General features: G+C 44.2%; 2 protein-coding genes across 2 annotated transcripts; one reads left to right on the top strand and one right to left on the bottom strand.

The window, feature by feature from the left end:
* Positions 1-3058: 3058 nt before the first annotated feature.
* Positions 3059-9898, top strand: LOC308677147 (glutamate-rich WD repeat-containing protein 1-like; the record flags this gene model as incomplete). The annotated part of the gene is made up of 7 exons (XM_081343312.1): positions 3059-3284; positions 4466-4583; positions 5261-5423; positions 5527-5740; positions 5835-5977; positions 6603-6800; positions 8676-9898. The coding sequence occupies 7 exons, from the start codon at positions 3059-3061 to the stop codon at positions 8985-8987; spliced, it is 1374 nt and encodes a 457-aa protein (XP_081199438.1). The 3' UTR covers positions 8988-9898.
* Positions 9899-9987: 89 nt separating this feature from the next.
* LOC308677991 (tRNA-splicing endonuclease subunit Sen34-like) lies at positions 9988-20690 on the bottom strand. The gene is made up of 5 exons (XM_081344761.1): positions 20649-20690; positions 17708-17964; positions 16129-16297; positions 11601-11855; positions 9988-10782 (listed from the first exon to the last, which is right to left on the bottom strand). Exons 2-5 carry the CDS (start codon positions 17954-17956, stop codon positions 10595-10597), a joined length of 861 nt encoding a protein of 286 aa, XP_081200887.1. The 5' UTR covers positions 17957-17964; positions 20649-20690; the 3' UTR covers positions 9988-10594.
* Between the last annotated feature and the right edge of the window lie 226 nt (positions 20691-20916).

Genomic DNA, 20916 nt, shown 5'->3' with positions numbered 1-20916 from the left:
AAATGGTTTGTACACTTATAAGTAATCTTGGCAACGTCCAATCCTTTGATCTGGGCTTTGTCCACCAAACAATGATCAACCCCCCCCCCCCTAGTTTTATGATATAATTGACTGCCTTGGCTCAGAATTGCATTTTGCTTTATATATTGCATTTTATGTATTGTGCTGTATTGTATGTATTATACATATATACCATTTCTGTTCAAGCTGAGACGAGAGGAAACCGCTGCAAGATGATGCTAAAGCAAACAGATAATTACTGCTATTATTAATGCAAAATGTTTAGCTGGAAAACATTTAACAGCTGAGCCTGAGAAGAAACATCTCAAGTGGGAGATACCGCAAGCCATTCAGCAGCCCTTTTAAACCTAATTGATATGGCTGAGCTGAACTCTCCGTTACCATGGAGATTAAACCAACTGGACTTCTCTGGGTATCTAAGTTGCGGTGGAATCATCTGCCCTTTCCCAAAATGCCGTTTCTTGTCTCTGCCCACGTTAAAAATGGCCTCCGTGAATATCTGTAACTGTAAAAGTATTAAGGTTCCCCCGCACATGTGTGCTAGTCGTTTCCAACTCTAGGGACCGGTGCTCATCTCCGTTTCAAAGCCGAAGAGCCAGCGCTTGTCCGAGGACGTCTCCGTGGTCATGTGGCCGGCATGACTAGACGCCAAAGGCGCATGGAACGCTGTTACCTTCCCACCGGAGTGGTCCCTATTTTTCTACTTGCATTTTTACGTGCTTTCGAACTGCTAGGTTGGCAGAAGCTGGGACGAGTAACAGGTGCTCACTCTGTTTCGCGGCACTCGGGATTCAACCTGCCAAACTGCCGACCTTCTGATCGACAAGCTCAGCGTCCTAACCCACTGAGCCACCGCATCCCTTGTAAAAGTATTACAAAACCCCTTTTTTTCCAAAGATGGCTGCCCACTGCCCTTTTCTAAAACCGCGGCCTTCCAAAACAAGGCAGGCACCACCTGCCCACAGTCAAAATGGTGCAGTTTTAAGGTTTTCGAAAATGAAAGAGAAGTATTCATTCCTGAAAGAATGATGACTTTTTGAGGTTTGTCCTGTGATTCCCTTGAGCAAATATACTTACCCTGCAAAGAGTTTGCCCTAACAAGTAGGGTGCTGTCTCTTTTCCTTTAAGCGATGTGAAGATGCTTCCTTCAAAGTCTTATTTGGAATCTCAAGAGGGAGAGAGACTAAATAAGTTATGCTTACACACTGTGATAGACGATAGATGGATGGATGAATGGAGACAGACAGACAGACAGAGGGATAGATAGATAGATAGATAGATAGATAGATAGATAGATAGATAGATAGATAGATAGATAGATAGATAGATAGATAGATAGATAGATAGATAGATAGATAGATAGATAGATAGATGGATGGATGGATGGAAGGATGGAGGGATAGATGGAGAGAGAGAGAGAGAGAGAATGAAACCCACAGGGAACTACCTGCAGGAAACAGATCAGAGAACTAAACTAAACTCTAAAACTAAATGTGAGAGTTCATGGTCCCATGATTCAGCTATGTAGCTGAAAAGCATTTCAACATTTGTCTGCTGCAAATTGAAGTCCAGCCCGTCTCAATTTGTGTTGACTATATGACGCCAGGGAAAAGAACAGGGCTCTGGGCCTTGCTCCTAAGGGGAGAGGGGCTGGAGGCGAGGCTGGATCGCCAGAGGGATGCCTGCCTGGCAACGGATTGCAAGCGATGCCTGACTTCCTTGTTCAAACTTTGACCCAAGAACCAGCCTTCAGTATCTTCAAAGGATGCAAGCCAAGGAGTGGGAATTACAGCCACACTCAGACCTAGTCAAATGATTTTTTTAAAAAACCTGCCTAACATCCATTACAAATAATTGCATGGGATAACTATAGAACAGACATGTCAAACACAAGGCCCGGGGGGGGGGCGGATCCGGCCCGCGAAGTGGTTTCATGTGGCCCGCAAAGCCATCCTGGAAACAGTGAGGGAACGGCCCCCACTGCCTTGGCCCTGGCCCAGAGACCCTCCTTCTGCCAGAGACCCTCAGATCTGTCCCACTCCTGCCCAGGCCCCCATAGGCACCCTTGATGCGAACGATGTAGAGCTGGCCATGCCCACCCAGTAGGCCATATGCACTCTAGCCATGCCTACCCAGTAGGCCACGCCCATCCTGGCCATACCCACCCAGCCCCCTGAGGGCAACCGCAATGCTGATGTGGCCCTCAATGAAATTGAGTTTGACACCCCTGCTATAGAAGGATAGAGTAGAGTAGAGTAGAGTAGAGTAGAGTAGAGTAGAGTAGAGTAGAGTAGAGTAGAGTAGAATAAACTTTGTCACTTTAAATGTACATTAATCAACATACATTTAAAATGAATTTCATTGCATTCAGCTCTCAAAAAAAACCACCATTATGCATATATCCCCCCACACGTATATGACACAGAGAAACATCACAGTCTATTTGAAATGTATATGGCAAATACATGGCGAAAAAAAGAATCCATCTACAAGACAGATGGCATAAGGAACAGAGCTGTTACAGAATCTAGTAGTTCTACTATAAATACTTCAAAACCTCCTCCTATTTACATATGTATGTATGTATAATGAACACAGTAGAGTTATTTATTTATTCAATTTCTACTATTTCTGCTACTTCATCTCTGAAAAGTGACTCTGAGCGGCTTACAATTAAAATCACACACATACATACACACGCGTATTTCACTGGCAACAACACTGTCACTTCAAGGGACTTTCCAGAACTGGAGGACTTAAAAATAACAGATGCACCTCAACCTCCTTTCTTTGCACTCTCTGCGTCACTCCTGTTTTCCGTGAGCTAAAGAGCTCATCAAACCTCTGCATCTCTATCTTTGAAATATGCCAGTATTAGGAAGCCAGTAATTTCTTTAAAGTACTGCAGTCTTTAAACCTTTGCATCTCCGTGGTCCGTATTCCATTTGTCTTTGCTAAATGTCTTACGGGTGTCGTATCTCTACGAAGCTGAAGTCAAAGTGCGACGTGATGGGCGGAGCTTGTGCCCTTTTTCAAGATGGAGGAATCTTGCACGTGGGAAGAGGAGAACCCTGCTTCTAGCAGTGGCAGCAGCTGCAGCAGCGATGAAGTGGAGGATGTGGAGATGGAGGAAAAAGAGGAGAAAAAGCAAGAAAAGTCTCAAGCAGGAGCTTATGTGCCGGGAAAAGGTCCCCCACTAGCCCCTGGAGAAGAGCTGGTTATGGACGAAGGCGCATATCGACTCTACCATCGGGCAGGCACGGGTAGGAAGAATCAGGCAATTCTCACGTTAGATTGGAGACGGACGTGATCGCGGGCAAGAGGGGAAAGCAGGGCGTGTGACTCGCTAGTAGTGCAAACTGAGTTCTAGGGTTGGGAATTTGCTAGCAATCTAAATGGAGGAATTTAATTTATTCCTGCCACAAAAGGATTGGTGATAAATATATCTATGATCCTACTGAGAAAACTGTGAACTTTACAATATCACTTAGGTGCGGGGGTCCAAAACTGATGATAGTTTCTCCGTTGCTATGGCTTGTACGTCTGTTGGACTTCAGTTCCCATAATTCCAAGAATGAGGTTTGGATTATCCCACAAGAATTGAACTTTAGAACAGAGGTCCCCAACCTTGGCAACTTTAAGACTTGTGGACTTCAACTTCTAGAATTCCTCAGCCAGCTTTGCTGGCTGGGGAATTCTGGGAGTTGAAGTCCACAAGTCTTAAAGTTGCCAAGGTTGAGGACCCCTGTTTTAATATCAAGGAAGGATCAAATAGGAAAAGGCAGTACAGAAAAAGCAGTACTTACGACACTTCATTTAGTGACTGTTCTAGGTTACAAAGGCACTGAAAAATGTGACTTACGACCATTTTTCACAGTTACACCCTTTGCAGCATCCCCATGATCATGTGATCAAAATTCAGATGCTTGGCAATTGGTTCATATTTATGATTGTTATTTCCCAAGATCATGTGATCACTGTTTGCAACCTTCTGACAAGCACAATGGGAAGTCAAGATTCACTTAACCATGTAACTGACTGATCAACTGCAGTGATTCACTTAACAAGCATAGCAAGAAAGGTCGTAAAGTGGGGCAAAATTCACTTAAATATTTCATTTACCAACAGAAATTTTGGGTTCAAATGTGGTTGTAAGTCAAGGACTACCTGTAATAGAAGTTCTTTTTAATCCTGAAGTATTGGGCAGAGGGCCGGGTAAAGTGCCTTCGAAATGCTTTGGAATATGTAGAATCTGCATTGCAAAGAGTATCAGAGCTATTTTGTAAGACTGTATTCTCACTGTGTTTTTGATAAAATGCAACCAAATGTTTGCATATCAGGAAGGAAGATGAGGTTAAGCTGTGAACAGGACAGCAAAAATGAAACATGAAAAACTAGATAAATGGCTCAGATAAATGAGGTCCTTCTGTTGCTATTAATTCAGGGGCTCCTTGCTTGAGCTTTGACATTTTGCACGATGCCCTTGGAGACAACCGAACTAGCTACCCGCTGGGCCTTTTCCTTTGTGCGGGAACACAGGCTGAAACTGCCCAGGCAAACAGGTGAGTGCTTGGGATGGGTCAGTACAAGTAATCCTCTATTTACAACCATTAGTTTAGCAACTGCTCAAAGTGACAATGGAACTGAAAAAGTAACTTACGACCAATTCTCACAGTTACGACTGTTAACAGCTTATCCAGAGCCACTTGATAAAAATTTGGGCACTTGGCAACTGGCAGCTGGTATTTATGGCGGCTGCAGTGTCCTTTGGTCATGTGATTACCCTCCCAGCTGACTTCAAGCAAGCAAAGTCAGTGGGGAAGTTGAATTCACTAAACAACTGTATGATTCACTTAACAACTGCAGCAATTTGCTTAACAACCATGGCAAAAGATGGTAAAATTTGGATATTTACCAATTGCCTTGCTTAGCCACAGAAATCCAGGTCCCAATAATGGTCCCAAGTTGAGGACCACCTGTATGGTAGGCTAAGCTGAATGAGTAAAGAAGAGAATCTTCCATAGCTTGATACCTACTAGAAGAATTTGATTTCAACTCCCATCTTGCTCAAACTGGCATGGCCCACCACTATAGGATGGAGTCTGAAATCCAGCACAATTGGGAAGTTAAAGTTTGGGAAAGAAATGTGATCTAATCTTATAAATGCATTTAATAACATTTTTTTTCTTCCCTTCCCCCTCCCCCCCCCGACAAATAATTAATCCTAATAAACCCACAGGTTGTTAGTGATGAAAATGCACAATCTCCACGGGACCAAATCAGCTTGCAAAAATTCTTCTGGGTCAGACAGTAGCAGTGAGAATGAAGATGACGATGAAGATAAGAAACCCCAGTTAGAACTGGCCATGGTTCCCCACTACGGAGGGATTAACAGAGTGCGAGTATGGAAGATTTCCAGCTGCTCTTTCTCATTTTTTTTTGCTCCCTTTGATATTTCCCCTTAATGCTACCCTGTTATTTCTCTTTCCCCCCCCCCCACCATAGGTGACAGAGCTGGGCGAGACTCAGATAGCTGCGGCTTGGTCCGAGAAAGGGCAGGTGGATATATATGATCTTCAGCGTCTCTTAGTGGCTGTTTCTGACCCCCAAGCGATGGCTGTCTTCTTGCGAGAAGAGCAGGCCAAGATCAAACCCATCTTTTCATTTACTGGACATATGTCAGAGGGCTTTGCCATGGACTGGTCACCCAAGAAGCCAGGTGATGGGAGAAGGGAAGGGAAGGGAAAGATGGATGTAGGAGATGAGAATGGATGAAGTCTAGTTCATGATATTTTGGATCTTGCTTGTTGTAGGCACTCTTTTGACAGGGGATTGCAACAAAAATATCCATCTGTGGACACCCAAGGAGGATGGTTCGTGGTTTGTAGATCAGCGGCCGTTCACAGCCCACACAGCATCAGTGGAAGACATACAGTGGTCCCCAAATGAAGCTACAGTAAGTTATTGATGATGTGTGCAGGTTTGCAAGTAATCTTATATAGAGAGAAAGACTTTTAAGAGTTACCTTAATTTTTTTTTTAAAAAAAACACCTTTAGCTGATTGGTTAAGTCGACGTTTCTCCACTCTGGAAATTCAGGTCTGCGGACCCCAAGTCCCAGAATTCCCTAGCTAACGTCCAAGCTTTTGGACCTATAGTTTTTTTTTAATTTGGGAATACTGAACACAGTAGGACACATTTCTGAGAAAGAATGCCCAATTGGGCTGCAATGAATTGTATTTTTATTTCCCTCTTCTCCTTTCTGAATAGCACATGGCAAGAAGATGCAGTAGATACAGACCAAAAATTAGTGTATCTTATATTTGTAAAAAAAAAACAATACACTAACCCTTTGAAATTGTGGAGATTCTAGGGAACTTCAATTCAGCTATAGTTTTGATTTTAAAAATAGCCCATTGTGTCTGTATGGAGATCAGTTTATTTATTAAAGACATTCACATGCAAAAGTAAAATAGACCTCATCTGCTTTTATGAATATGCAGCAGAGAAAGTCCGTTGTGGTGTAAGAGGGCTTAACTCTCCTTTTTGAAAAGGAAATGCTTTTTACTATCCCTGGGTTAGGTTTTTGCTTCATGTTCAGCTGATGCCTCCATCCGCATCTGGGACATAAGGGCCACACCAGGAAAAGCCTGCATGCTGAGCACCAGCAAGGCGCATGCTGCAGATGTCAATGTGATCAGTTGGAACCGAAATGAGCCTTTCATTGTCAGTGGTGGCGATGATGGAATCCTAAAGATTTGGGATCTGAGGCAGTTCCAGGTGAGCCGATGGATTCCTGCTGTCAGATGAAATATGGGACAATCACAACTTACCTTGTGCCGTCTGGGTGGTTTGGGTCTTATGGGAACACAACTACTATAGAAATGACGCAGTTTCTCAACCTTGGTGGTTTAAAGTCGTTTAAGGCCCTACATGGCATGGGTCCGGAGTACCTTAGGGAGCACCTGCTGCCGGCATCAACTTCCCTCCGCCCTGTGCGTTCCCACAGAGAGGGCCTCCTCAGGGTGCCACCGATCAGAGAATGTCGATTGGTGGCCCCCAGGGGGAGGTCCTTCTCTGTGGGTGCCCCGGAGCTATGGAATCGGCTGCCGGTTGAGCTCCGGATGGCGCCCGACCTTCGCTCCTTCCGTCGCGATCTGAAGACATTCTTATTTGAACAAGCCGGCCTGGCCTGATGGGGGATGGGTTGGGTTTTATGGTCATTTTTAATATTTGTATTTACTGTTTTTAGTCGGGCATATGTTTAATTTTCTTTTAATTTTTGTATTTTTTATATTTGCCCTGTTCACCGCCCTTAGTCCTTCGGGAGAAGGGCGGTATATAAATAAAATTATTATTATTATTAACTCCCAGAATTCTCTAGCCAGCATTGCTGGCTGGAGAATTCTGGGAGTTGAAGTCCACACGTCTTAAAACCACCAAAGTTAAAAAACACTGGTTTAGGACATGAATCAAGAGCCACACATTCATTTTGTGACCCAACCCCACCTTCTACACATACACCAAGTCCAAAATCTGACCTCTTCTGAATTTGGGGGTTTACGACTTGCCAGTGTACCTTATTTTGTGCCTTAAAACTTCCCAAGTGGGCTTCATCCCACCCTTTTTGGGAGCTTGGCTCTCAACATACCCAACAAAACCTGGTGTGGCCTTCAAGCCAACAAGCCCCATTTCTTTGCTCTCTGCTTTCCACCCCATCTGGCTTTTGCTATCATAATGATGTATTGTTTCCTTTTTCCTTTTATTATTATTCTATTAGTTTTCTTCTGTTTTGTTTACATTTTCATTTTTTTCCTTTTTGATCCGTTGTAAGCCACTTAGAGTAGCCCCACGGCAAGATAAGCAGCAAATAAATTCAACAAATAACTTTTGGCTTAAGTGTATTGCGCAATCCCATAGTAATTGGGTTATTTAATGATCTCTATCACAAAGATGTTTTTTCACTGGACATTGTTTTTCTTTGAAGACCATTCGCTTCTCATCCAAGAAGTTTCTTCAGGGATGGTGGGGAAATGGAAGGATTTATACTCCTTGCAGACAGCTGGTCTGAAAGAGGGGTCAAAGAGGCCATCTATGTCAAAACTGAACAGACTTCTGTCATCAGAGGGGGAGGGGTATATGACATCATCTATCTTCAGTCTACAACAGTCTCTTCAGCAATTCCAAAAAGGCTACACACCCATTTGCACCACTCAGGTGACTTTAAGGACCCAGATAAACCTCCAAGTGGCCTCAGTGACTCTAAAAGAATGCAAATGACCAGCTGTCAGCAAGGAATATAAATTCTTCCATTCCCTACCATCCAGTCAGAGGTGAAGAAGCTTCTTGGATGAGAAGCGAAATGTCTTCAAAAAAAAACAAACCAAGGAAGTCCAGTTGCCTCATGAAAAAGCATCTCTGGGACAACCGTGGCTTGGATGACTGAGAATCCCCAGACATTTAATGAACTCTACTTCAGATAACATGGCTTAGTACAGGGGTAGGCAACCTTGGCTCTTTTATGACTCGTGGACTTCAACTCCCAGAATTGAAGTCCACGAGTCATAAAAGAGCCAAGGTTGCCTACCCCGGGCTTAGTACATTGCTCCCTCCTGCTCCCATTCTTATGATCTTGATTTTTTTTTCTTCCCTCAGAAAAGTTCAGCGGTTGCCACCTTCAAGCAACACACTGCGCCCATCACATCAGTGGAATGGCACCCCACCGATAGTGGCGTTTTTGCTGCCTCTGGGGCCGATGACCAAGTGACCCAGTGGGATTTAGCAGTGGAACGTGATGAAGAAGGAGAAGCTGAGGACCCAGCTTTGGCTGCCATCCCACCCCAGCTGCTCTTTGTTCACCAGGGAGAAAATGATATCAAGGAGCTGCACTGGCACCCACAATGCCCTGGCACCCTCATCACCACCGCCCTGTCTGGATTCAATATCTTTCGAACCATCAGTGTCTGAGGGAGGCTTTCAAAATGGCCGTCTCCTAAATTCAGGTGGCACTTGCAGGGGTGGTCAAAGGAGTCAAGATGGGTGCCACCCTTTTACACGTGCAATACATGCCTTAAAAAAGCCATGATTCTGCTATAGAAAAGAGAAAATTCAAAACAGGCTTTTTTATGTCTCTGTAGAATTGCCCCAGTGAATATGTCAGCTTCTGTATATCTATTATATCCATAATGTACGCTGGGGAGGAAGCTATTTTAAACTGGTTGCAAAACAGAATGTGTTTAAATATAAATTATGTTGGAAGTAAAACTTTGATCAAGCTTCCTGAGACTGGGTTTTGAGAAAGAGCCGGGATGGGTGCATTAAAACCCCCATGCTTTGTCAGATGTTCAGAAATGCTAAGGTTGTGTACCTGGTTTGAAAGAGAAATACATCTTCAGAAAAGGGAAAAAGGCTTCCTGTTAAAATACTTTTATTTGGTACATTTAATTCTTTGACTTACAACAACATTTGGGAGCAGAATTTCGATTGCTAAGGCTGTTGGTTAAGTAAATCATACCTGATTTTACAACCTCCCCCCCCCCATGGTTTGAGTGAATCACTGCAGTCCTTAAGGGACTCCAGCTTCCTCCATTGACTTTGTCAGAAACCAGCTGGGAAGGTCACAAATGATGATCACATGACCCTGGAACGCTGCAACTGTTGTAAATAGATGCCGGTTGCCAAGCGCCCACATTTTGGTTATGTGACCATGGAGATGCTGTGATGGTTCGTTAAGTGCGAGGACTAGTCCCAAGTCACTTTTTTCAGTGTCACTGTTAAGTTCAAACAATCATTAGATGAATGGTTGCCAATCAGGGACTACTTGCATAGTAGAGCAACATTTCTCAACCTGGGCAACTTGTAAGACTTCAACTCCCAGAATTCCCATTTGAGAAACATTGGTATAGAGCAGGGGCCAGGCAACCTTGGCTCTTTTTATGACTCGTGGACTTCAACTCCCAGAATTCTGAGCCAGCATGGCTCAGCTTGGAAACCTCTCCCTTTCCCCTCACCATGGCTGGTTCAGGAATTCTGGGAGTTGAAGTCCACAAGTCATAAAAGAGCCAAGGTTGCCTACCCCTGGTATAGCGGGTAAATGCTGGCTTTTGTGTTATTTTCCATCCTGCACTTAGTCATTAGATTCCAAGCTTGTGCTTCTTGTAGCACAATCCTTTTCTCCTCTTTCTCTATCTGAAATACAAAGATACAAATGTCTTTTATGTTGCTGCAGCAGTGCTATCTAACCTAAGATCAGCCTTTCTAGCTACTGCCCTGGGGAATGTGTTGAGCAGTAGTTCTCCTCATTCCCAACCAGCAGGAGTCATGAAAGATGGGGTCAGATAAAACTACAGCCATCAACTTGGACCAACTGCCCCTGAATACTGATGTACAGATATACAGCTTTTGTGGACTTCAGCGCCAAGTGACGTGGGTCAAGAGATTGCAGCAATATTAGGAGGGCACTTAGCTCTGGAAGACAAAGAATAGGTGACAACATTTGTCAAAGTATATCTTTAACAATTCCAGACCTCACCACTGTTGGAAATGGCAAGCTTACGATCCAAGCCTTTTTTCTCTCACTGCATCCCACTCCACTGTAGGGATGTATATGCTATCATCCCCTCCTGGTCCACTGAACAGAGCAAGATAGTCTTCTTGACGTTGGTGCCAAGGCGTCCAGCACTAATGATGTCACACAGAGAGATGGGTACATCTTTGGAAAAACAGAGCGCAATGTAGTGGGCATGGAACCTCATGGGATCACCTATCAAAAGAGTGGGAAGAGTTAGCAAAACAAGAAGGCTGGCCTCAACATGGTCTCCTCAACATAGGCTCATTAATATGGGATAAAACCTGCGTTATATACGTCTCATCAATAGAAAAACAAACCATTTCCTTAATTGCTATTTGCCCTGCCAGAAAATTGCTGAAGCAGTTTGCTGAGGAACTCTTCATAATCTGGATGTGCAAACACACTTTGAAAATGTCCTGGGATATGGGTAGTTAAATATGCAACTTTTAATATCCAGAGTTAGTTAATGAAAAAAGGAGGCAGATATTCCTTAATACATGAGCTTTGAGGAATCACCTATTATGAGTGCCTTTATTTGACAGTCTTGTCTGCTAGATTATAAAGTCTTGGACATCTGGAGAATACCAAATTCAGGAAGATGGGATTGTAACAGTCTTTGAGGAGGCCTATTTCATTCCATGTTTGTGAAGCCCACCATTCCCACTCCAATATCTTTTTTTACTTTTCCTATCTGTACAACTCATATACAGAATGACAGTAACATTGTAATAAGCCATAACGAAGTTCTGGCGTAGCATGTTCTGGTTTATAATCCCTGTGTACTACGAACCATGATTTATTTATAGCTTAAAAGGTTGGCGAGCCAAGGGTATTGTGGCTTCACACTTGGGCCAGAGACAACAATGAAGGGACACCTGTTATATCTGACTTCCTTTCCTCACAGATAAAAAGTTTAAGCCATCATTCTTCACTTGAAGAGTGAATACTCTTCAATACTGTTCCCACAAATGCAAACAGTCTTGTAAAATCTCAGAGAAATCTGCCTTCACCTGGATAAACGAGGAAGTCGCCTCCAAATTTGCTCCCAGCTGTGAGATAATAACCTCGTTCCCAGAGGTCCTGGAAAATGCGGTAGCGCATCTCATGAAGCTCTTGGCCAGCATAAGGCCAGAGCTGAGATGCTACGTGCCAGTCTACTTTTTCTTCTTGAGTTGCCTGAGTCCGCTCAGTGGGGAGCTGGATCATCATTGATTCTCGGGGAAGCACAAAGCAGGAACCAGACTCTGCAGGCTGTACAAGGGGATCTAAGGAAGGAAGGAAGAGGTGATCTAATTTTTCAGTTGAATGTCTGTAGTAAATGAACAGATTCCCTCACAGACTTCCGGTGGCTGCGCGGCGACGGAGACAGCCTTCCCGGGCTGCCCGCGGCTCAGCTGAGTGATTTTCGCCCGAAACAGCGCCGATCAGCTGTTCGGGCGAATTTGAAGCCCCCTCCTCGGGAGAAGAGGAGGGGGTGAGGCCCCAGGTAGGGGTTGAGTTCTCCGGGGCCGCCTGAGCTTGCAGCTTGGGCGGCCGAAGGATCGAACTCCCCCGTAGCCTGGGTCGCTCCCAGCTGGCCAGCGCCTCTGCTCCTGACTTTATGGAGCAGAGCCAGGCGTCTGCGACCACCCCTGCCTGAAGGAAGGACTATGGAATAAAAAGAGCAGGCAGAGCGGTACAAGAGGAAAAGGTGAAGAGGATTATTTTATTCTACTCTCGAGCTTGATGGACTTTTTAAACTCTAAGTGAAAGTGCGTCACAATTGAAAGTAAAAGATGGCGGCTAAACCTCCCCCTAAAACTCTTTGGAGTGCTGGAACTTCCCCGGTGCAACAATCATCATTGCAGGCATTGCATCCTCCTGATGTAGTGACATCGAAGGACTTACAAGATGCTCTTGAAAAACATACCCAGGTAATCTTGGAATCAATTTTGGAATCAATGGGTGATAAATTTGCACAGATGGAGGAGAAATTGAAGAAGTTGGAGGAGAGAATGGAGGAGAGGATGGAACAGAAGTACAGGGTGATGAAGGTAGACATTTTGTCTTCAGTGTATAAAGTGGCTGAATGTGTGGAAGATTTGGATGAAAAAGTCAAAGATTCGACTCAAAAGAATGCCATATTAGAAGCAAAAGTATTGGAGAATGAAGATTTAAGAGACAAAATGGATAGAGAATTGAGTCTTGCTCAATATTTCCAGATGCAGTTTGCCATTAGAATCAGAGGTTTAAAGGAGAATATTAAGGAAGATCTAAAGCAGCTGGTTTCTGAGGCTCTCGAAGTGGTATTGAATCAGCCAGCATCTGAAATAAAAGGAGGCATGGATAAAGTGTATCGTGTGAACTCATGGATTGCTAGACAGAGAAAGTTGCCTAGAGATGTGGTGGTTTATTTTGCAAAAAGGGAAATTAGAGATGAAGTTATACAAGCTGCCTATGATACTAAAGTCGTGATTGCTGATCAAGAAGTTCTGGTTCTAAAAGAAATTCCTCCAAAGATTTTAAGGAGAAGGAAGGATTTTACATTTCTTGTGCAAGAGCTCAAGCAACGAGATATAAGGTTCAGATGGGAGATTCCAGCTGGGTTGATGGTGATGCATGAAGGTAAAAGGTACCGTCTGGTTACTGTGATGCAAGCGCGTGATTTTTACAATAATGTTTTAAAAGCAACCCCATTAACACTTCTGGAAGCTGCAAAGGGATCTGGAGAAGGAGAATATCAAGAGGCTGAAGATGGACAGACAGAGGAGAATGGTGCTGGAGGAGATCAAGTTATAACACTTTTGGATGATCCCAGAGAACAGAGGGTGACGCGTGCTGCTTTAAAACGATCAAAAAAGATAAAAGAACAAGATCAGCAGAAGTCTATGGAACTTTCACAACGTACTTACAGCCAAGTAGTGGGAGGTGGGAAAAGATTTGGGTGAGGAATGTAAAATTTATACAAGTTTGAAATCTAAGAGAGAATTTTTACAAAATGTTTTATAGATGGTATTTAGATTTTAAAAAGCTAAGCATGTATCTGAATTATTAGCCTAAATGTTGGAGGTGTGGTGATAAAGACGTAATATATTTTCATATTTTCATATATGGTAGACTTGTAAAAAGGTTAAGGCTTTTTGGATAAAAGTCTGATGGAATATACTAAGTTGATGTTGAATTTAATTACGGCAGCAAGACTTTTGATAGGATAGTACTGGAAAGAGGAACTGCCGACCATAGAAGAGTGGATTTTAAAGGTTTCCGACCTGGTCGAAATGGTGAAGATTTCGGCCTATTTGAAAGATTACTCGCAGGAACGCTATATTATGGAAGGGAGAAAATGGCTTGAGTTTATTCAGAATAAGTATAGGGTTAAGAAGTTTTATATTTGAATAAGTCTTCTTTCTTTGTTTTTTTTTCTATATTAGTTTTTTTTTATATATATTTATATATATTTAATATTACTAAGGTTTGTTTTATCCTGTATAAGCTAGAGAGTGATAGATTTTAGAGTTTATGGTTGTTAGTATATGGTTGTTTATGATTGTTTTTTTTTATATATACCTTGTATTTAGCTCTGGGAAGTCGGGGGGGGGGAGGGGGGAGGGGGGAGGGAGAAGGGGGGGAGGGGGGATTTTTTAAGGGAAAAATTGTATGTTAAAACTTTTCAATAAAAACAGATTCCCTCACAGACACAATAGGCCAGGGCTTTTCAACCTTTTCACCCATTGTACCACTTTTAGGATATGGCAACATCCAAATACCACCAGTTGCCTAGCAAGGCGTCAAAAACTTGATGAACAAAAAAAAAGGAAAAAAGTGATGAAGTACAGGTAGTCCTCGACTTACAACAGTTCGCTTGGTGACTGTTCAAAGTTACAATGGCACTGAAAAAGTGCCCCCCCCAAGCCACAGCCGAGCAAGACACCTGCCTGCCCGCCCGGCGGCGCTCTTCCTCCTGTCCGAGGTTTTCATTGTTGTGAGCATTTCTGTTGAGGATTGGCAGCGGGGGTGGGGGGTGGGGTGTTTGGTTTTTATTCCTCCCGTCTGCTGGGTGGTTGCAGCAGGTTTTGGTCACTTCACATGACCCTGGGACACTGTGACCGTCATAAATATGAATCAGTTGCCAAGCGTCTGAATGTAAATCACAAGACTCTGGAGATGCTGCAATATTCCAGCTGATCAGCGCTTCTGGGCGCAGCAGAAGCACCAGGATCAGCGCCGAGCTCCAGCTGGAACCTGGTGTTGATCCTGGTGCTTCCACTGAGCCCTGACAGCCCCAATGAAGCGCCGATCAGCAGGTAAGCGGCACTGATCCTGGCGCTTCCGCTGAGCCCTGACAGCCCTGCAGCTCCAGCCAACTCTCGCTCAGGCTTGTGCGGTGCTGCCACCGGTTCAGGTCATTCCCCTCCCCCGTTACCACTGGTGTTCGCTTAATGACCATCACAAACAACCACGCTATGACTGTGACGAGCAGTCTCCATTATGGTTGTAACGAGTGGACCGTGTAATTTTTTTTCAATCAAATATTGAAAAATTAAGAATTTTGTCACTTTTGTCATAAATAAAATTCCACTTCGTATGCCCAGCTCTCCATCACTGTAAATACAAGGCTAGCAAGGATGACATCAAATAGGAGAAAGCATGGGCAGAACTGTAGAGCAGGAGGTTCTATGGTATTAGTAGTAGTAAATATCAATAACTAAATCTAATCTTGGATCTACTGCTGTGATGGGTCAAAAGATACTCCTGGGTGTGAATATTATATCAAGCAGCTCATAATGGTAAGAGCTGTCAGGAGGATAGTTTGGGAGAAGAAATGTGTGTCAAGGTATTGATTTAACAGCTAGCCAGCTTGTGTAATGTAAGATTTAAGATGGAATGATGGGAATGACTCAGCAGGGTCTGTGTCTCTTTAAGAGCCTTTGTATAAAGGGAAGGCTCCGCTGATGTGTTCTCTCTCTTCCGTTTCCTGCTGTAACTGTGGTTTGTTGGATCCTGCTGTATTAGCACATGAATATTGTTCCTGGTGTATGATATTGTAGATAGTGTAAAATAAACCACCATTTAATGTAGACCATTGTTTACTCCTGGGTTATCTCACACAATAAGACTGTGCTCGCTCTAACAATATGTAGGCAGAATTCTTGGGACACCCTAGTCTGCAGGATCCAATCTGGATCGGTCACCGAGACCAGAGGCTTTGTCTTCTGACCTTTCAGACTCCTGTTGGAGCCCATCCTCGGGGATCTTCTCTCTAGCAAAGTTTGCGAGAGAACAGACACTCCGCTAGAGAGAAGTTCCCCAAGGATGGGCTCCAGCACGAGTCTGAAAGCTCAGAAGGCAAAACCCTCAGGTCTCAGTGACCGATCCAGATTGGATCCTGCAACATTATCCTATATTCGTCTTCATTAGTGACATCCTGCTCTGCTTAAGCACCAACTTCATTTAACAATGAAAAAATTGTCCAATCTGTCCAATGGTTTAATGGGCTTTCAGGGTTCCCAAACCCCAGATGAAACGTTACACAATAACCAAATAAACACATTAGCTCACCTCCTCCTCCTCCTTTTCGTTGCCATTTCTTTGCTCGGCCCTGGGTTATATGATCTGCAAGAGACTCCAGTATGGTTTTCTTCTGTTCGGCAGAGAGCCTCAGCTGCTCTTGGTAGTTCTCCTCTAGCTCTTTCTCATAGGCAACCGCTTTTGCTGGGAATAAGGTGTCCTGAAGACACAAAAGCAGCAAGCTCAGTGTGCTCAACATAAGCAACCTTGCAGTCAGGTTGGCCATGCTGGCTAGTGTTACTGGAAGGGGACATGATTGACAAACATTATTCCTTTCTCTGAGCTCCAGAATAATCCAAGTCCGAGCTCTAAGATAAACCTTTGTCTTATTTGCAGCAAAATGAGTTACCTCTTTATACACACATACGGCCTCTGGATCAGAGGTCCCCAACCCCTGGTCCATGCACCAGTACCGGGCCACGGCATGCCAGCAACTGGGCCGCACAAACAAGCAAAGCCCCATCCATGAGATGTAGGCAGCACACAAAACCACGCACCCTCCGGTCTGCGGAAAAACCTCCCTCCACGGAACCGGTCCCTGGTGCCCAAAAGTTTGGGGACCTCTGCTCTGGATCATACATGGAAACATTCACTGCCAGCTGAAAAGTAACATAAAACAAAAGGATCTATTGAAATTGCTTTGGAATTTTTACTAGCTTCTTCCCACCCCCCCCACCCCCTTCCAAACACAAACTTTTGGATAGCTCCTATTGGCAGTTTGAAATGGTACTTACCCATTAGTACTTAATTCTCCTGCACAAATAGGTCAGGAAGAGAAACTATAAAACATAAAACTGGTGCTAACTTCTTACATATGCCAGCTGTGATGTTAGACTAATGCCTGAGCTTATTTTGCTTTATTGCACAGCTGGGGAGGAAGGGGAAGAAAAAAGGGATAACTTCCTGTTGAAAAAAAGCTGATACTATGTCATAATTTCATTGCTGGAAGAAATTATAAACAGTCTTCGAGTTACAACCGTTTGTTTAGTGGACCATTCGAAGTTAGAGCAGCACTGAAAAAAATTGACTTACAACTGGTCCTCGAACTTGTGACTGTCACAGAGTCCCACGGTCATGTGATCAAATCTGGGTGCTTGGCAACTGGCATGCATTTATGACAGTTGTAGCATCCTGGGGTCACGTGATCACCATTTGTGACCTTCCCAGTCACCTTCCAACAAGCAAAGTCAATGTGAGACTGCCAGATTTACTTAAGGACTGTGGTGATTCACTTAATAACTGCTGTGATTCATTTAACAACTCTAGCAAAAAAGATCATACCGTCGGGTGCAGCTCACTTAACCACCACCTTGCTTAGCAATGGATATTTTGGGCTCAATTGTGGTTGTAAGTCAAAGCCTACTAATAGAGGAATGTCTCAAAAACATGTAGATCAGGGGTCCTCAAACCTGGCCCATGCTGGCTGGGGAATTCTGGGAGTAGAAGTCCACAAGTCTTAAAGTGGCCAAGTTTGAGCACCCCTGGTGTAGATGCACTTTGCAAAGTTTGGGAACTGGGGAGTTTATCCTTCATTTCTAAGTCAAAAGTCAAAGGTGGGTTAAACCATTACCTGGTTCTTCCCATCGCCAAGGGACTGAGAGGTCGGGCTCCTAACCAGGGTTGCCAACCCCTTTTCCAATAACAGCCGAGCCTCTTCGGGAAGCAATTCCAAGGGCAGCCCAAGCCTCACGTTCTGCCGTGGCTTCCGAGGCAATGCCCCCACCAGCACGCCGACAATGCGATGTTCCTCTCGGATTCGCCGTGCATCTGCATAGCTCCACACAAATGCCTTTCCCTCTAAGACGTAGATCCGGATCATGGCTGAGCCTGCAACATCAGAAAAGGATTGAAGTAACAAGCTATTCAGGTATTTTTGATATGGAAGGTGGAAGGCTCAGCTATTCCTGGGGATTTCCTAGTAAGCTTACAACCAAAGGGCAGTTTTTAACACAAACAAGGCTCTCATTTTCCTTTCCACTAGAACAGGGGTAGGCAACCTTGACTCTTTTATGACTTGTGGACTTCAACTCCCAGAATTCCTAAGCCAGCATGGCTCAGCTTGGAAACCTCTCCCTTTCCCCTCAGCATGGCTGGCTCAGGAATTCTGGGAGTTGAAGTCCAGGAGTCATAAAAGAGCCAAGGTTGCCTACCCCTGCACTAAAAAGCTCACTAATGAGGCTACCAGTGGCCACTGCAGATCTTGAGACTTTTATTAAGGAGCCCTTCAATCTGGGTTAGGCTTAGCTGAATAGGCTGGAGTCAGTTCTCAGAGCTGCCTTGTCAAAAGTTCTTTTCTGAGAAATAGGCAATAGATATTTCAAAAGGAGTCCACACGTTCTGCTAAGAGTAAACCACAGGTAACAGTCTTATGGATGGGGGCTGCACCAGATGGCTTGGTTGCATGCTAACCTCTTAAGAGATGGAGGAGGAGGAGGAGGAGGAAGAGGAGGAGGAGGAGGAGGAGGAAGAAAAGGAGAAGTGTCTGCAGCTAAATTGTTCCAATTTGCATATTTACCTGAAAGTAGGAGCCACCAAATGTCGGGGCCTGGCTTCTGATTACCTGTTTGTTAACATTGTGCCTATATTGCTTGATAGTCATTTTACAAAATCATTCAATTAATCCCTGCATCAAATCCATCTTAGCCGGGACTTAAGCAGACTGTCAGAATCCATTTATATCATATTCATAAATGGAATGTTTCAAACATTATTCCATGGATTCTGCCATCTCCCGAAGAGAAGAGAATAGATGTGTATTGAACCGGCAATAGGCATTTCAAAGGAAAGAAGCCTTTTGAACTGGGGAAACAAAAGGGAGGGGCTAGCATCTGGCTTGTGTCACGGAAGAGAGCAATAAACATAAAGGGTCCTAAGTTCCTTTTTCCCACGAGAGGGATGATACGAGAGAAAGGATGGGGGACTGGCCAAATGGGGGTTAAGGGGGGTTAAACTGGGAACTCTTTATAAGGGTTTACTTCGTGGAATAATATTAAGTCCTGTCTCGTTCCTACAACCAAGCATGTCATAGTAAAGATTCTTTTTGGAATAGATTTGACTCCAAGAATTTTGTCTTCCTAAGACGTGGTTTGGGGTGGGTCCTGACACAGACCCTACTAAACATACATAGCATCCTGTTGTTTTCTATCACAGGAAGAGCTTTAACCATCCTGTCGCCCTTCAAAAATCTAACCCACACAAAATGCATCAGTTTGGGTTAAAAGTTACCTCCCCGTTTCCTATAAGGGAACCTCAGAGCCTTAGTTCCTCCAGTCCCAGCTCCAATCCTAAACTCAGATTTCTATTGCTAAGCAAGATAGCAGTAGTGAGTTTTGCCCCATTTTACCTTTCTTGCCATAGTTGTTAAGTTTATTATTTTAGACCTTTCACTCTTGCTATACAAATGCACAGTTTGACAGAAGCAATCCTGTCCGATATTTGCTTCTAATAATTTGGAGAGAGAGAGAGAGAGAGAGAGAGAGAGAGAGAGAGAGAGAGAGAGAGAGAGAGAGAGAGAGAGAGAGACTGGCCTAAAGTCACCCAACCTGCTTTCGTGCCTTTTCAAGAGGCAAACGGACTTTGTTTTTCTTTGAAGATGTTTCGCTTCTCATCCCAAAAGCTTCTTCAGCTTCTGAAAAAAATCCAGTTGCCTCTTGAAAAAAGTGCCTTTGGGTCATAGTCTTCCTAGTTTCTAGCCATCGCAGGGGTAGGCAACTTCAACTCCCAGAATTCCACGAGTCATAAAAGAGCCAAGGTTGCCTACCCTTACCTTAGCCTCTAAGCCAGGGGTAGGCAACCTTGGCTCTTTTATGACTCGTGGACTTTAACTCCCAGAACTCCTGAGCCAGCCATGCTGAGGAGAAATGGAGAGGTTTCCATGCTGAGCCATGCTGGCTTAGGAATTCTGGGAGTTGAAGTCCACAAGTCATAAAAGAGCCAAGGTTGCCTACCCCTGGCCTACGTAGGCAACAACTAAAGGCCAACTAAGTAACTTGAGCAAGGCTACTAAAGCTTCATTCAAACTGAGGCCTCTTCTGAGACAATCCTCCACTTCTCACCGCAGCCGACAGCTCTCAGGCTGTCTAAATGTTAATCGGGACTCATCATCTTTTTGTAATCATTTATAGTAAACCAGCTGTTGCCAAATTGCTCTGCGAGAGATCATAAGAATGGGACCAGGAGGGAGCAATGTACTAAGCCCGGGGTAGGCAACCTTGGCTCTTTTATGACTCGTGGACTTCAACTCCCAGAATTCTGGGAGTTGAAGTCCACGAGTCATAAAAGAGCCAAGGTTGCCTACCCCTGCTCTAAGCCAAGTTGGCTCCCAGTTCAGTTATTTTTTATTAGAATATGCGTTTTGTAAAGTTTTCTTGTTGGTCTTGCTCTTGAATTCTCCTGTGTAAAGCGAAGTTATAAACGTACTTTCCCCCACCCCCACCCCCACCCCTTTATGCGCCTCTTTCGGATTTGCGCCTTTCTTTTTTTTCTTTCTTCCCCCAAGAAAAGATGCTCACCGTAGCCAGGCACTCCTTTCCCTTCCCGTTACTTCAAGCCCCTTCCGCCCCGCTACAGAAATCCACCAATCACCTTTTAAGCCACGGCCGAGCGGGTGGGAAGGACGGCTCGCCGAACCAATACGCAAAGGCAAGCAAAGGCCACCGGCTGGTTTCCGCGAGGCGAAGAAGGGAGCGGACGAAAAGGAGAACTGGGAGAGAGAGAGAGAGAGAGAGAGAGAGAGAGAGAGAGAGAGAGAGGTTTTTAGAAAGGGGGGGAAAAACACGA

Source organism: Vipera berus (assembly GCF_964194415.1).
Source record: "Vipera berus genome assembly, chromosome: Z".
Lineage (NCBI taxonomy): Eukaryota > Metazoa > Chordata > Lepidosauria > Squamata > Viperidae > Vipera > Vipera berus.
The sequence above is the reverse complement of the archived record's forward strand: the minus strand, read 5'-3'. Positions and strand labels throughout refer to the sequence as shown.